Source organism: Camelus dromedarius, chromosome 1, assembly GCF_036321535.1.
Source record: "Camelus dromedarius isolate mCamDro1 chromosome 1, mCamDro1.pat, whole genome shotgun sequence".
Taxonomy (NCBI): domain Eukaryota; kingdom Metazoa; phylum Chordata; class Mammalia; order Artiodactyla; family Camelidae; genus Camelus; species Camelus dromedarius.
In genome coordinates, this window is record NC_087436.1 from 8,539,099 (window position 1) to 8,553,627 (window position 14,529).

General features: G+C 35.8%; 1 protein-coding gene across 3 annotated transcripts in view; it reads right to left on the bottom strand.

Annotated features, from left to right (window-relative positions):
* Nucleotides 1-850: 850 nt before the first annotated feature.
* FSTL5 (follistatin like 5) overlaps nt 851-14,529 on the bottom strand; it is a 663,480-nt gene continuing 649,801 nt past the window's right edge. For all 3 annotated transcript variants that reach the window (XM_064487260.1, XM_064487220.1, XM_010986860.3), the window contains one exon: nt 851-3,402. In XM_064487260.1, the coding sequence (XP_064343330.1) occupies nt 2,700-3,402 (703 nt within the window). In that variant the 3' untranslated portion in view covers nt 851-2,699. The remainder of the gene's footprint in view (nt 3,403-14,529) is intronic.

Here is a 14,529-nt window from a genome sequence, read left to right on the forward strand (position 1 = left end):
GAATTATCAGTATCATCTTCTTTACATACATATTTACCTTTTCCAGTCAGTTTTGCTCAAGGACCTCCCCACATCTTATTTCCACCCTTGGTTCTGCCCCTTTTCTAATTTCATTCCTTCATAGCTATCACAAAATTATCACTAATTTTACAGTAAAAAAAATCATTTCACACGTTTTTGTTATCACTTCACTACTTTCTTCTGCCTATTAAAAATTGACTCTTTGATATTAGAACTTTTTAGAGCAGTGACCTCATCATTTTATCCTAGTTTTTCTTGACTTTCAGTTTTTACACATCCTCACGATACTGATGAGATCATTATTTGCAACATACTTTTATCAAGATGTGTATAGAGTAATGTTGATAGCCCACATGCCATCTCTTACTCTTTTTCCCATCATTGAAGAAAGAAATATCTACTCTAGAAAATATTGTACAGTAATATTACATTTCCTTCTTTTTTAAAGAATCACAAATGTCAATATTTTAAATATTACAATAATTTTTTAAAAATGGCTCCATATTTGTATGGCTGTCAATGTAAAGATGTAGAAAGAAAAGGATTTGAGTCTACTTTTAGTATTCCATTCCGACATTCATTCCTTTAACACGCGAGAAGTGATTCTAAAGAAATAGACACTTTACAGGGATAGATATCTTGCTTTAAACATGAAGACATACAGTGACTCAATGATAGAGTAAAACAAACTAAATTATTTTCTTGATTGAGCTCACATTACCTGCCCTTTACTGTATCCCATCACTTTCAAAATAAGGCAGACCACTGGAAGGAAAAACAGAAGGAAACATCGGAATGCGCGTTAAAAGACTGACGGAACGCTCACGGGTTAAAATGTAAGAAGTTTATTCTTTTATCAAGCAATGTCTACAGACAGAGCATCCACGTAGTGTAAGCTACCAAAGGAGGGTGTTTGAGACAGACTTCCATTAAATCATTAGGGCACAGACACTGCAGATGGTGCATGTTCACAAAGGAGAAACTTGCTAAAAAGGAAAGCAGAGAAGTAGAAACGTAAGCTGATTTCTGTTGTTTTTTACATCTCCTCCCATTATATGTCCTTAAGCTAAGAAGAAATCTACTGTATCACACAGCTCAGGATGCTATATACACATAAGATATGACACACTAGAAAAGTTCAGGTTTCTAAGCAGTTTTACACAACCTTGAGTAAAATTTGTATTAAAAAAAGACCTTACTGGATTACCTTCAATAAATGGAGGTCATTTCAACAGCTCATTAGCATTTTTAGCAACAATAACAAAAAACATAAACAAAAAGATTCTCAAAACATGTAAGCTATCATTTAAAGCCTGTATAATTATCTGCTTATTGCAATGAACCTACTCGCTAGTTTTAATCCACTTCTACTGGCCTTTTCTTTGCCCTGAAAAAGAGAAACAATCATTTTTAGCTCTATGCAGTGTCTCAAATAAGAAGATCAGTTAGGTTTCAAACTACACACAGTCAGCGAGAGTCATTTAAGGATTATGTAGGAGTCAAACAGAAGTCATTTAGGAAAGTTAATAAAGAAGGGGGTCCTTTGTTGGGTGATATTTAAACAGCAGTGGCAATGAAGAAGCACATCCTTCCTCACCACTGTGGCGCTGTCCCCCGACTCCCAGGTTCTAACGCGCATCCTCCTAACCCGCTGATGCTCGTCAGTCCTCTAGCCAGTTTTCTTCTCCCGGTTGTTAATTTCCCTATTTGGTTTACTCTAAGCAGACATAAATAATGCTTCTTTTTTTTTTTGAAATGAAAGTTCCTGCCGATGCAACACTGGACTACCTGAAAGGAAAAAAAAAAATCTCTTCTGCTAACAGCAGACAATCTTAAGTAGCTGACATCCCAGACAAACTTGCATTAAAAATATAATGCGCTCTTGTGATCGAAAGCAAGGTTTGAGTGGACAGTACTTTGCAAACATTTTCCCATAATTGTTTTCCTCCCTTCCTCCCCATTTTCCATAGCATGCTGCAGATTGTACAGTGACTGTCAAATAGAGTTTGTCACCTGTGTACAACCTAAGGCCAATTTATGTCTTCAACTGATAGCTCATTGAGGGTTGAACACATGACCCAAGCCTGGGTTTGGTGCAAAAGATGCTAGACTTTGCTAGACTTTTCTCTTTTATTGACAAGATATTTATGGGTATGCAGGTGTTCAATATGCAGCTTTTAGCCTTCCTTTTCCTCCTGTGACATTCCCTTCAAGGCACAAAAGATTATAAACAGTGGATGGGACAGAATTTTTTGATTTAAGAATTTCAAGGTTCCATACCTTTTATTTCTGGTTTAAGCATAGCAAAATAATGGAGAAAAAAAAATAGCTAAACCACCCTCAGAATGAAATGGTGCTTAAAGTCATTTGAAATTCCCTGCAGTTGAGTTATTCTGGAGTATTTAAATTTCTAGTTTATTGGCTTAAACATAGCTATAGATTTGATTCTTGTCATTGATATGGTTTCCCAATAAATATTGTGTTAAATGTTTCTAATCAACCAATAGTACTAATTGTGTATGTCTTTGCCAGAAAACAATGTCTATTTTATTTGGGCCGACCAAGTAACTTATGTTTGACTCGGCTATAAACTTGAAAAGTTAAGCTGTAAATTGAAACAACGGATTAAGTGCAGCGTACTGGAAAACCCTTCATTCAGTGGTTATTTACCAGCACTCCTAGGCATCTCCGACCCAAATGACTGTATTTCCTTTCTCGACTTCAGTGATCTCACAGTTTAACTTGTTGAGTCGTCCGTCTAGTATGAAGAGAGAGTCCTTGGACGGGGTCATCAGGTATTGACCGAACAAGCCACTGTCCTGGATTCGCCTGTTCTTCCGGTTCCAAGGCCATTCCTCTGCCTTGAGAGGCTCCTTAAGGCTCTTTATCATCTTGACCTTCCCCGAGGCGAGCTCGACAAAAAGCACATCAGTCTGGGTGCTGGAACTGCCATAGATGTTGTACTGGTGGGCTTCCGTAAAGGACGGCTGAAAGGCCAGGTCAGATATGTGCAGGTTTGTGTGGATATCAAAAGTCTCCTGAATCTCCCCTCTGATGGTGACGTACTGGACCCTCACGAGGCCTTTCAGGTCATTGATGCTGACGAGGTAGTGCCCATCCGGGGAGATGTACGGAGTGCCCGTCACGTCGCTGTTGAAGCCAATGACGGAGTCGGTGACACCGTCCACCACGAGCTGCGGAGGCACCGCCCCAGTGCTGTCGGGTTTGCAGCCAACAAAGTAGTATCCTCCCAGGTGCGTGTAGGCCAGCGACTGCGGGACGCACTTGTAGTCCTTCAGGCTGATCGTCTTGATGTATGACATGGTTTCAAGGTCAATTTTTTGGAGTGCAGCTTCATCTTTATGAAGGATAAATCCGAATCTGAAAAGATGAAAACCAGAGTCAGACAGGTCACTGCAGAGTGGACCCAATAAAGAAATGAACTGGGGGCGGGAAATGTACTGGGGGTGGGGTGAGGGCTGGGGGAGGGGGCAAAGACTGGGTTGGGGGGACCTCCCAGCCCACACATTAATTGTCAGGTGTCACGATCGTGTTGGAATTCATTTGAAACTGTGCTGCCCGCCTTCTTCCTCTAGGTCACCCTTTCATTACAGCCAAACAATTATAACTCGTGCTGTAGAAAGCAAAATAATTAAAAGCGATAGATCTAGTTAATTGGAACAACGAATTTTTACTTTTACCATAGAGGGTAAACAAGGAAACATGATTTTGCTTTTCTCTAAACTTTTTGATATTGAATAAGCTTAGTTAACTACTAGAAAAGCCAGCAAGAATAAATGTCTTGAGCATAAGAGGGGAGGGTGTGGCTCAGTGGTAGAGTGCGTGCTTAGCAGGCACTGAGGTCTTGGGTTCAATCCCCAACACCTCCATTAAATAAATACATAAATAAACCTAATTACCTCCCCTTCAAAATTTTTCAAAAATTAAAAAAAAAAAAACTTGTATCTCTTTCACTAACTTCATTTGCTTCTTATATTTTTTATGACTATCAAATAAATCTGACATCACTATTTAGATAACTGTCCATAATTTCTCATTTTAATTAGCCTCACTACCTCAATAGATGCAGATTTTGGAGGGGTACAGAACTATTAGACTTCTGTTTATTACATTTTAGGATCACCTTGATTAACTATCTTTATGATTTTAACATTTATTTTATTATAAATTTTAAATACAAGTTAAAATTTTCATCCTTGTCCTGGTAATATTGTTATCATTTTTAATGATATATCTGCATTGTCTTGGTTACCTTATAATGAACAATGATGAACTTTGGAAATTTATGGCATTTTTCCATTTAAGTCAATTTAAAAATAAATATATATTTTTAATGTGTTGGTGGTCTCTTTAATTACTTCAGCGCTTTTCATAGCATTTGTCCTGAATGCCACCTGTAAATTATCAGAAGTCTCTGTGACAAGGATGAATATATTTTGCATTCAGTGTAACAGCTCCTTAAAATTTCAAATATAAGCATCTGGTAAACTTAAAATATAAATAAACTCAGACCTTTAATATTGTAGAAAAAATAAGAAGAATGTTCTCCAAAAATCAATCTTGTGTTGGAATTGTGGAAGACATCAAATGCAGAAGCACAAATGTTTTACTAAAATAGACATAAGACTATAACTGCTTCTTGAAATTAACACATTGTAAATTACCTATACTTCAATCGAAAAATTTTAGAAAGTAAAAAGAAAGACTGTAACTGCTTCTATATCATTATATTGCATATAATTACAAAATCATATTATAGTTTATATATGTTTGAATATTTGTCAAGAGATTCTTTGTTGTCATTAGAGAGAGTGCGAATTCTTCCATATAAAAGAAAAACTACTCCTTTAAAAATATTTTTAAAATATTTATTGAACAACTACTAGGATCCTTTCATTATGCCAAACAGACAGGTTTCACCTATTATAAGGCACCAGGAATATATTGTAGAGCAAAATTACTCACCCTGCTTTCAATGGGTCTACATATTTTGAATGATTAAAAAAACTGAAAAACTGTTAGGGATTAATGCTTAATTATAGGATTCTGCTAAACTAGTACTGACTTTGTAACTATTACTTTTACTATATATACTTGAAATGGAAGAAGGTAATTATTGTGAAAATAATCATTCTAGTGTATTTCAGAATGACATGGGCCATTTCTGGCTGATTTCCTGGACCTTTCTCTTTTCTTGTGTCCTTTCAGTAAACAAAACTCACGCTCTACTTTTTCAGGATAAAATTTCAGCCCTGATTACAATCGTATGAAGAGACATTTATATTGTTAACAAACACTTCTAAATGTCCCCATTAAAATTTTAATACCTAGTGTAGGTATTAAATGCTACCTGGATGTCAAAAACTAAGAAGGAAAAAAGACCCTCAAATTGAAAACTGAATCCTATTATTTTTTGTGTATCAGAATCAAAAATATAAAATTCTAAATATCATCACCCATTCTCATACTTGTGTTGGTAAATCATGAACTTGGACTCTAGGAAAGAATGTTTCTCCATCCATTGACAGTCCTTATGGATAGGCAAGTGTGTAGACGTATGATGGTGGCTGGTATCCTTGACAGAATTACGAATGATGATGGAAGATATTGTCTTCTTTCTGTTATACACTGTATGTGTGCTCAGGGGCAAAAACAGTAATGTGCACATTTAATAGAAGCCGTAAGCCAATCAAGGTTTGGCATTTCAGCTCTCCTCTTAACTGCACATCCTCTCCTCCCATCAGGCAATGGTTTTTGAATGCTAAAGAGGAAGAAAGAGGCATGCTCAAACTACTCTCGAACTATTTTAACTGATGCTGAAGAATGTACTCAAGTTTTCTGTGATACCATCCAGCCTCTTTTGGAGGTAATTAAATTTTTTAAAAATTGGTTCAGTTGAAAACGCAAAAGCTCCATGGGGGGTGATCAAATTACATCCATGTTGGCATCCGCACTGTAGGCTCCTGCAGGACTCGAGATCTGGCTATATAAGCAGATGCACTGAGGACGCCTGCAATTTTTCACTACTGATTTATTGGGCAGGAAGTGGTGTCTCTAATTCAGAATTTCCCCCTAGTACAGACTGATATTCAGAAGTCTCCCACTGTTCATTAGTCTGTGATTAATATTTACGAGGCTCTCAACTTTCATGCCTGCTTAGTATAATAAAATCCTGCATGGTACTAGGTCTAACATAGTTTGTCTAATATTTGTCAGGCCGTGTCTAGGAAGATGCAGACTATGAGAAATGAGAGAGTGGAAACGTATTCTTGAAATTCCTTCTTTTCGTAGGGATGTAAAGCAATGCAGAAAGTTCAACCTCTCAGCACGGCACTGTGTGGATTTGTTTTTAGGTTTGGTGAGGAGGGGAGAGTGTTTTTCAGATAACTTGTTTTGGAGGAAATAGGGGTTTTCAATCTGGGCTGATTTAGTTTAATGATCCATTATTTTTTTTTATATATAATAAATATATATATATATATAATAAATATGTGACCTTATAGAAAGTCCTTGACATCCATGAGTTTCAATTTCCTCATCAGCAGGAAGAGGATAAAAATATCTTGTTTTGCAGATGAGAGGGAATGTGTGTTTATTACCAAGAAAACAGTACATTCATAATAAACAGAAATTGTCCACACTTCACACCTTAAATATCATCATTTTCCTATTATATAGCAAATACTATATTTCCTGTGAGAAAACAGGTAACAGAATCTGTGGATGAAAAAAGAAAAATGACCAAATTGTCTTTGTAGCCAGTATTCCCACAATGCTAAAAATCAGCAGACAGGATTACCCAAATATGATGAGATTTATTCATTTGGGAATTCAATAGAGATCACGTGGACAATAGAAATTCACATTTTTATTCTTGCTCTTGCTTGTATCTACAGGATCTATGCCCAGTCCACAGCTTTGGCCAATCACCAAATTGTACCTGTTGTTAGGAACAAAAACTGCCTAACCCTAGCCCTTACTGATACTCAGTTCTTACTGAGGGCATGGAGCAGTAAGCCGTGGAGTGCTGGGGGAATCTGAGCTCTGCACACATGCTGGAATTTGGAATCCATCCATACCTGTCTTATTCAAGGATTTTCAGTAAAAGTAACAGAACATTTTGCGGCTGACTTTGGGACCTGGATCTCTCAGGACCTGGAGAGCTCCAGTCAGAGTGGATGTCACAGCAAAGGAAGCAATTTGGCAGAGAGGGGAAAAGGACAAATATTTAAAGGGAAGCATGATTGAAACCCTGTGAAGTCTAATAAAGGGCAGCTGGTCAGAGACGTCCACATCCCACAAGACCAGGCTACAGTTCTTGCACTGGAGGAATCAATGACTTCCTCAGATATTTCCCTGGACATTCGCCAGATAGATCTGGTCACATAAAGTCTCCCCAAGCACTGTTTCAGGCACTCACCCCATGCCATCTACCACGTTATTCTGCTTCTGTTTTGCCTTCTAATCTATCACCCGAGATGCTACTGAAGGAATCCCATCCTTTCAATTAATGACCTGTACTAATTTGCCATGATCGGTGTGCCAAGGGTCACAACGCCCCAAAACTGAAGAGTGAAAGAAGATCCTAAGATTTGCAGAGAAACAATTATTTTTATCTCCTGAGTCTTAATACAGTACTGCCTCTCCCCAGAGTCCACACGGATGCCCACCAGTTCTCCTTCTAGCTCACATCTAATATTTAGAGGTCAGCTAAGGACCAGTCTCCATCCTAGAGGCTGGGACTTGTTCCTGACACTCTCTCTCCAGTGTTCTCTTTCCTCAAACCTGTCATCCACACCTCTCCAGATTTTAAAACTAGTCTTTCCATGTATATCAAAGGATGCAAATGCACAGTAGTAAGTGAAGACTGTGTGTACTGGATCATCAGATTAGCCACACACACTGTCTTGTTGATAAAAACAACTCCGATGCAATCCACAGCTGAAAAAAGGCATTTCTCCAAACTTCTCTGATGTCTCAATTACAGGAACCATATTCTTTGAAATAAAATTTCTGCACAAAAGAATTGGAACAGCCATAGGAATTTGCTGTTTTGAGATTTTATGTGTGAAAATCTATATCTAAAACATATGATCAAGTCAATAATTAGTCCTTCATAAACAGTAATGGGCAGGATTATTAATATCTTGCTTCCCTAATTAAATTCTAAGTATCTTGATTTTCCAACTGGAAAGGAAGAAATGCTTAACAGATAAGAAACTAAAATTATAACCTTCTCTCCTTGTAATTAATATATAAACCTACACACAATGTGCTGTTGAAATAACATCTTCCACTGTGTTGCAGCTAACACACAGTTTTCATGGACACAAACCATAAATCTGACGTGCTCCATCAGTCACTAGGCTGTGAATTTCTTTATATTTAGTTGTTTTCTATTATCCCAGACTGATCCTTGTAGGAAAAGATTGAATACTGTTCCCACTCAAGTACCAGAGAATTTAGTTTTGATCTGAACGTCACATAAATAGCTCAGTAAAACACCCTTGCTCATAAACAGTGGTCACATTCACACTGGAGCAAAGGGGAGCACAGAGAAACTGAATTGATACATTTAGCAAAGATTTATAACAAGAGCAAGGGCAGTCTCTGAATTGTCCTAATGCTTAGATGTGTCTGAGAAAGGACGACACTTTGAAGTTTTCTGTTTTCAACACACACGGCTGAAAAGCAAAAAGAAACTCAAGGATGTCCTTCTGCCTGACTTTCATAAGTACATTGTAGAAATTCTGTATTAAAGATTTTAGCGATATTTCTTTTTTCATATTTTCAGTTTAAATTTTTTTCTTAAAAGAAGTAGACTGTGTTTCTGAAAACTAAGTCCCCTATTTTGTTCCTTCTCAGCTATCCTATTTTCTGTTGTGGAGGGAGTTTGATTCTTCTAGGAAAAAAACTGAGACATAAATACATAATTCAATTACAGCATATTCGGGATGTCTAATTGACAGAATTAACACAGCGTCTGCAGAGTCTACTGAATCTATGAGTACCCAGGATGTACATAAAAAACAGATTTACTAGGAATTCTGTACACACCACATAGACTACAGACAATATTTCAAATACCAATGTCTTCCACTTTTTTGAAGAGCTTAAGAGCTCGGAGGAAAAAAAAAAGAGAGAGAGAGAGAGAACTATGCCTTAAGAAGGCATTTTCCAAGATTGGTTGCTATTCCTAACTTGATTTTGGAAAAACAACAAGAAAATCTGAAAACTCAGCCTTCCTGATTCTATCTATTCTTCTGATTAGGAATGTTCTATGCAAGAGTGACATAACAGAAGTTAGTAAGCGGAAGAATAGGAGATAATTTGTGAATACAGGGGTGGAAATAGAAAAGGAGATTAGAAAAATAAACAATGAACAAATTAAAAATCTTATTAACCAAAAAATAATACCAAAGTTTCCATTGTACACCTGTAAGACAGAAAAGGAGGTGAAAAAAGGTTCCAAGAGGAACCAGGTTTGGCATAATTTGGATTCTAGAGACTATGAGACCAAATTCAGTCATTATTCACAATCTACTATGTGCAGTACACTTTATAAAACCTTAGGAAGCAAATGGAGAGGAAATAAGTGGTCCCTGTCCTTAAGGTAATTATGTCAAGCAGTGAGGTGCTCATGATTATGTGCCCTGACTTGCAAAGAGTGTTTGGGGAAACTTTTCAAAGAAAAGATGGGTGTAGCCACATCGCTATTACAGCTACTGATTTGCATTTCTGTTGTGCTAGTTTTTCCCTTGAAGAGAAAGCCTGTATCAGTCTGGATCCCAGAAGAAAAAGAACAAATTCTAATTGAAATAAATCAAGGAGGGTGTAATAAATAGACTGTTTACAAAGAAATGGAAATTCACCACAAGGAACAGGGCGGTAGTTTGTGGAGAGCAACAGTACAACTATTGCCACTGTTACATTCTGGAAGGAAGGCGGTATGGGGAGAGGTCTGTCTTGGGAGGCGCTGGGACCTTTATCCGAAGAAACAGGTGGTCTCCGAGAAATCAGCAAAGTGCTTGGGGAGAGTTAGGGATTATAAACTCTGGTCCTATCGTTTCCTTGCAATCTCCAGCCAGGCTTCCCACCGGCCAGATTAACCAGAAATCCTATCATCCAGACTCCTGGGACAGAGCAAGGTGGAGAAGGGTGAAATTATGTGCAAAAGGAGCAGCACAGTTGTCCCCAGCTAAAGAATCTGAAACACTCCAGTCTAATGAATGTATGGAGCTGCATGGAGTGAGGATGGTAACACACACAATGAGTTCTTCTAACTGAGATCATTTGGCAATGGATAAGGAAAAAACGTGTAACTTGGCAAACTGGGAGAAGGAAAATTCTTGATTTTTTTACCTGAAATGAATGCTTCTTGGATAGCATTTTTTTTTCCTTCTGGTAAAATTGTAGAAAATGTTTCTAACATCCAGTTACTAGTAAAATCTTTTAAATAAATGGTAGGTACTGAATGTTCATGTCCTGTGTCCTCCACCCTCCTCCAAATTCATATGTTGAAGCACTAATTCCCCATGTGATAGAATCTGGAGGTAAAGCCTTTGGGAAGAATCAGGTCATGAGGGTGGGGCCCTCATGAGTTAGATTAGTGCCCTTATAAGGAGAGTTAGGAGAGAGATATTCTCTCTCTCTCTCTCTCTCTCTCTGTCTCTCTGCTATGTGAGGACACATCAAGAAGACAGCAGTCTGCAAACCAGGAAGAGGGTCCTCACCAGAACCTGATCACACTGACACCCTGATCTCTGACATCCCAGCCTCTAGGACTGTGACAAATAAAGTTTTGTTGTTTAAGCCACCTAGTCCATAGTATTTCATTAAATTAAGGAACAAAGACAGAAGTCATGTAGTCAAAGTTACCCACATGATTAATACTAGTAGTTGCATTATTATTTTCCCATTACTTTTTGCATCTTCTTCAGCCAAGATGAAAACTGCATGAATACCTACCGCTTAACAGGCTGAGGGGTTATATGTAATATATGTTTAGACATTTATTTGGATTTAGTACTTTTTTAAAATTTTATTCTCCTGGGTGTGTTCCTGGGTATGTAAGAGTAAGGGAAGGGGGGGTGTTTTGTTGCATTTTTCATTTATTTAAAGGACAATAAGGCATATATCTCACAGTGTGTCTCAATTTTTCTTCTTTTAACACTGAATTTTAAAGATACATTCATGTCGCTCTGTGTAGTATATTTACTCTCTTATTTTATAGCCACTCACAGGTATCTGTAGGATGACCCACCATGTGTTATGTAATCTGCACACTCAGTAACGTGTAGAATCACATGGCTTCATCCAACCATCGGGTTGGTGGTGGCCGAGCTCAGCAAGGAAGCCTAGGATTGGTCGCCCTCTCCCTTTCAGTGTGGCTTTCAACCCTCAAGGATGCTATAGGAGACTTCCTCACAAGGTGACTATAGCATCTTCTAAGACAGGAAGCACTAAGTAGCCAAGTTTGCTTGTGTCCCACTGACATTAACAAATCAAATGGCCACGCCTAGGGTCAATATGGCTGGAGACTACCCAAAAGCATGGGACACAGGATTCACCGGAGACCATTACTCTATCAACCTACCATATAAGGTAATGGTTCACATATTGTTGTTTTATCTCAATGTGGCTATTTATTAGCACCTAATTTATTAAATAGTCCATCACTTCCCACTGATTTGGAATGCCACTTGTTGGTGGCATTTAGTCTATGTCAGAAGGTTCTATTTATTTCATCACTCTTTCTCTTCCTTCTTTCCTAAGTTTTGCACTATTTTATTTATTGAACCTATAAATATGTATAAATATCTAGGAAAATCAATCTTTCACCATTTTTTTCATCAAAATTTATTGGCTATTTTTTATGTGTGGTGATCCATAAACTTTGCAGTCAGTTTATCAAGTGGAAACATGATTGGCATTTTTAGCTTTACATTTTAGAATCAGCTGATTTAACTTAAAAATGTTGATGTTTTGGGGGGATTTATTGAACTTATACACTAATGAATTGAATGTTAACATGTTTAAAAGGAATATGATATCTATTTCTACTTATTTGATTCCTTTTTCATTGCTATATTAAGAAAAAGTCATCTCTTCTTGGATGTATACATAGATATTTTATCTTTTTAGCTGCTAATGTTAATGGATTTTTTTCTCATTATACCTTGGCTTTTGTTAGTATATATAAAGTTATTAATTTCTTAATATTATGCTTAGACCCCTTAGCATTCTGAATTATTTTATTTTTGAATTAGTAGGATCACAGTTGATTTTCTAGTGTTATGTATAAAGATAGATAACTTTATCTCTGCTTCACAATTTCTAATCCACTTAAGTCTTCATCTTTGTCATTGGTGACTAGTACTCTCCTCTTATTTTTAAAATATAAATTTCTTAACTGGTCTTGACCTAGTGGTGTTTCAACAATACAGAAAAGTACTGGTGGAATGGAAAAAAGATTTCAGAAGCAGATTCATGTCATATGGGAAATTAAAAATATAATAAATATACATAATATATAGTGTTGAGTTAATCAGCTATTTAGTAAGAAAAAATATATGTATATCTTATTTCTGACATAAGGTGATATCTAGATAGATGAAAGAGTTTACAAATAAAAGTAAAATAATATTAAAAGATCAGTATTAAATAGCAGTATTATAATATTATTAAAAGCATCAGCTATTTAAATATTGGAGAAGATGAGGCCTTTTTTAAGCAAGACCCTCACATTTGGTAAGTCAAAAGCTGAAGCTTGATAAAGGTTACTGTATTTTTAAAAATGAAGAATAGATAATGCAATCTATGAAATAAGAAAAAAGTAACAGAAAAAGAATATCTTGACTATATAATGAATTACCAAAATTAGAAAAAGCAAAGAACTGAAAAAAAAAAATTAGCAAAAAACCAAAAGGCTATTCCTCACATGAAGGGGAGCATTAAGAACTTACAAACATCAAATGATTGAAAACTTCATAAATAATTAGGTAAATATAAATTAAAACCAAAAAGTGAGATATTTATTTTACCAATCTATTGATAACAGTAATAAAGTATGTTTAGATTCAATAGTGGTAAGGATGTGATTAAATACGTTCTTTCACCTACTATTGGTAGAAATATAACCATTTTAGGCTTTCTGAGCATAACTTAGTATTATCTCTCAAAACCAAAATATGACTCTGTTTTAATGAAGCAGTAACATCTCAGTATCTCCCCTTAATAAATGCTCATAAAACACAGTAGCATGTACAAAAATACTCATTGCATTACTGGCTATGGTAAGGAAATTTAGAAACAATCTAAACTTCAAACAGTAGAGGAATGCTTAAATAAACTATGAACCATCCACCAAAGGAAATCTCATGCTGCAGCTATAAAATTAATAATGTACTAAAAATGACAGAGATATCTACAAAACTGTTTATTTTTAAACAAGTGCATAGAAGATTAAAAAGAATATTATATTTTAATGCACTTACATGTAATTGCTTCAATAAATGAACTGAAAGATTACTCAACAACCTGTCTATTCTTCTAGGGAGAAAAGTGCTATGGATGCTTTTACTTATTACTATATATACTTCTGAACGGTTTGAAAATTGCATGTAAGCATCACAATATATAAAGGAAACAAGTAAGCTCATCATTTTTCAACTAAATAAAATTAGAGCAGTGAGATACCATTTACATGTCACAAATTAGGAACACATATAATGTTAAAAATGTTCAATTAAATGGGCACATTTTTGTACTGCTAATTTCAATCAGTGTAACTTGCATGTAGAAAATAACTGTTAGCCTTAAAGATCTTTCATATACTTATGCCCTCGTTAATAGTAATTCACTTCCTAGGTGAATAACCTTAAGAAATAATAATAAATATGGATAAAACTTTATTCACAAATATATTTATAACATTATATATGTAGTAGTGAAAATTTGTAAAGTATTTGTATTTCTGTAATTGATGATCTAGCCACTTGATATATTAGAATACCCATGTTGAAGAATATTATAGAACACTAATTTAGGATGAATGTTTATTCAATAAAGTTATATGAAAAGAGCATAATATTGGATAAATGGTATAATTAAATCATTAAAAATAAAAAAAGCAAAGCCCCTACTTGCACTGAAGATAAATATGCCCAAGATCAAGCTAGGAGATTGGATTAAATTCATTTGTTTGATTTTGAAGTTTGCAATCTTGATTCAGGCAATGAATATAATCTACTTTTTAATAAGAGTTAATAAATATACATATGTATTAATAGTAAACATATACACATGTATTATATATCTGTATATATGTGTTTATATTTATTAATTAGTAAGACAATACGTAGGGACTCTAGATTAAAAGCTCAGGTAACTCTCATGATAATTGCTGACCATCACTTAGTCTGGAATATGCATTTACTAAGCACCTAGATAAATCTGCAGACTGTGCTTGGTGCTTCAGTAAAAAGA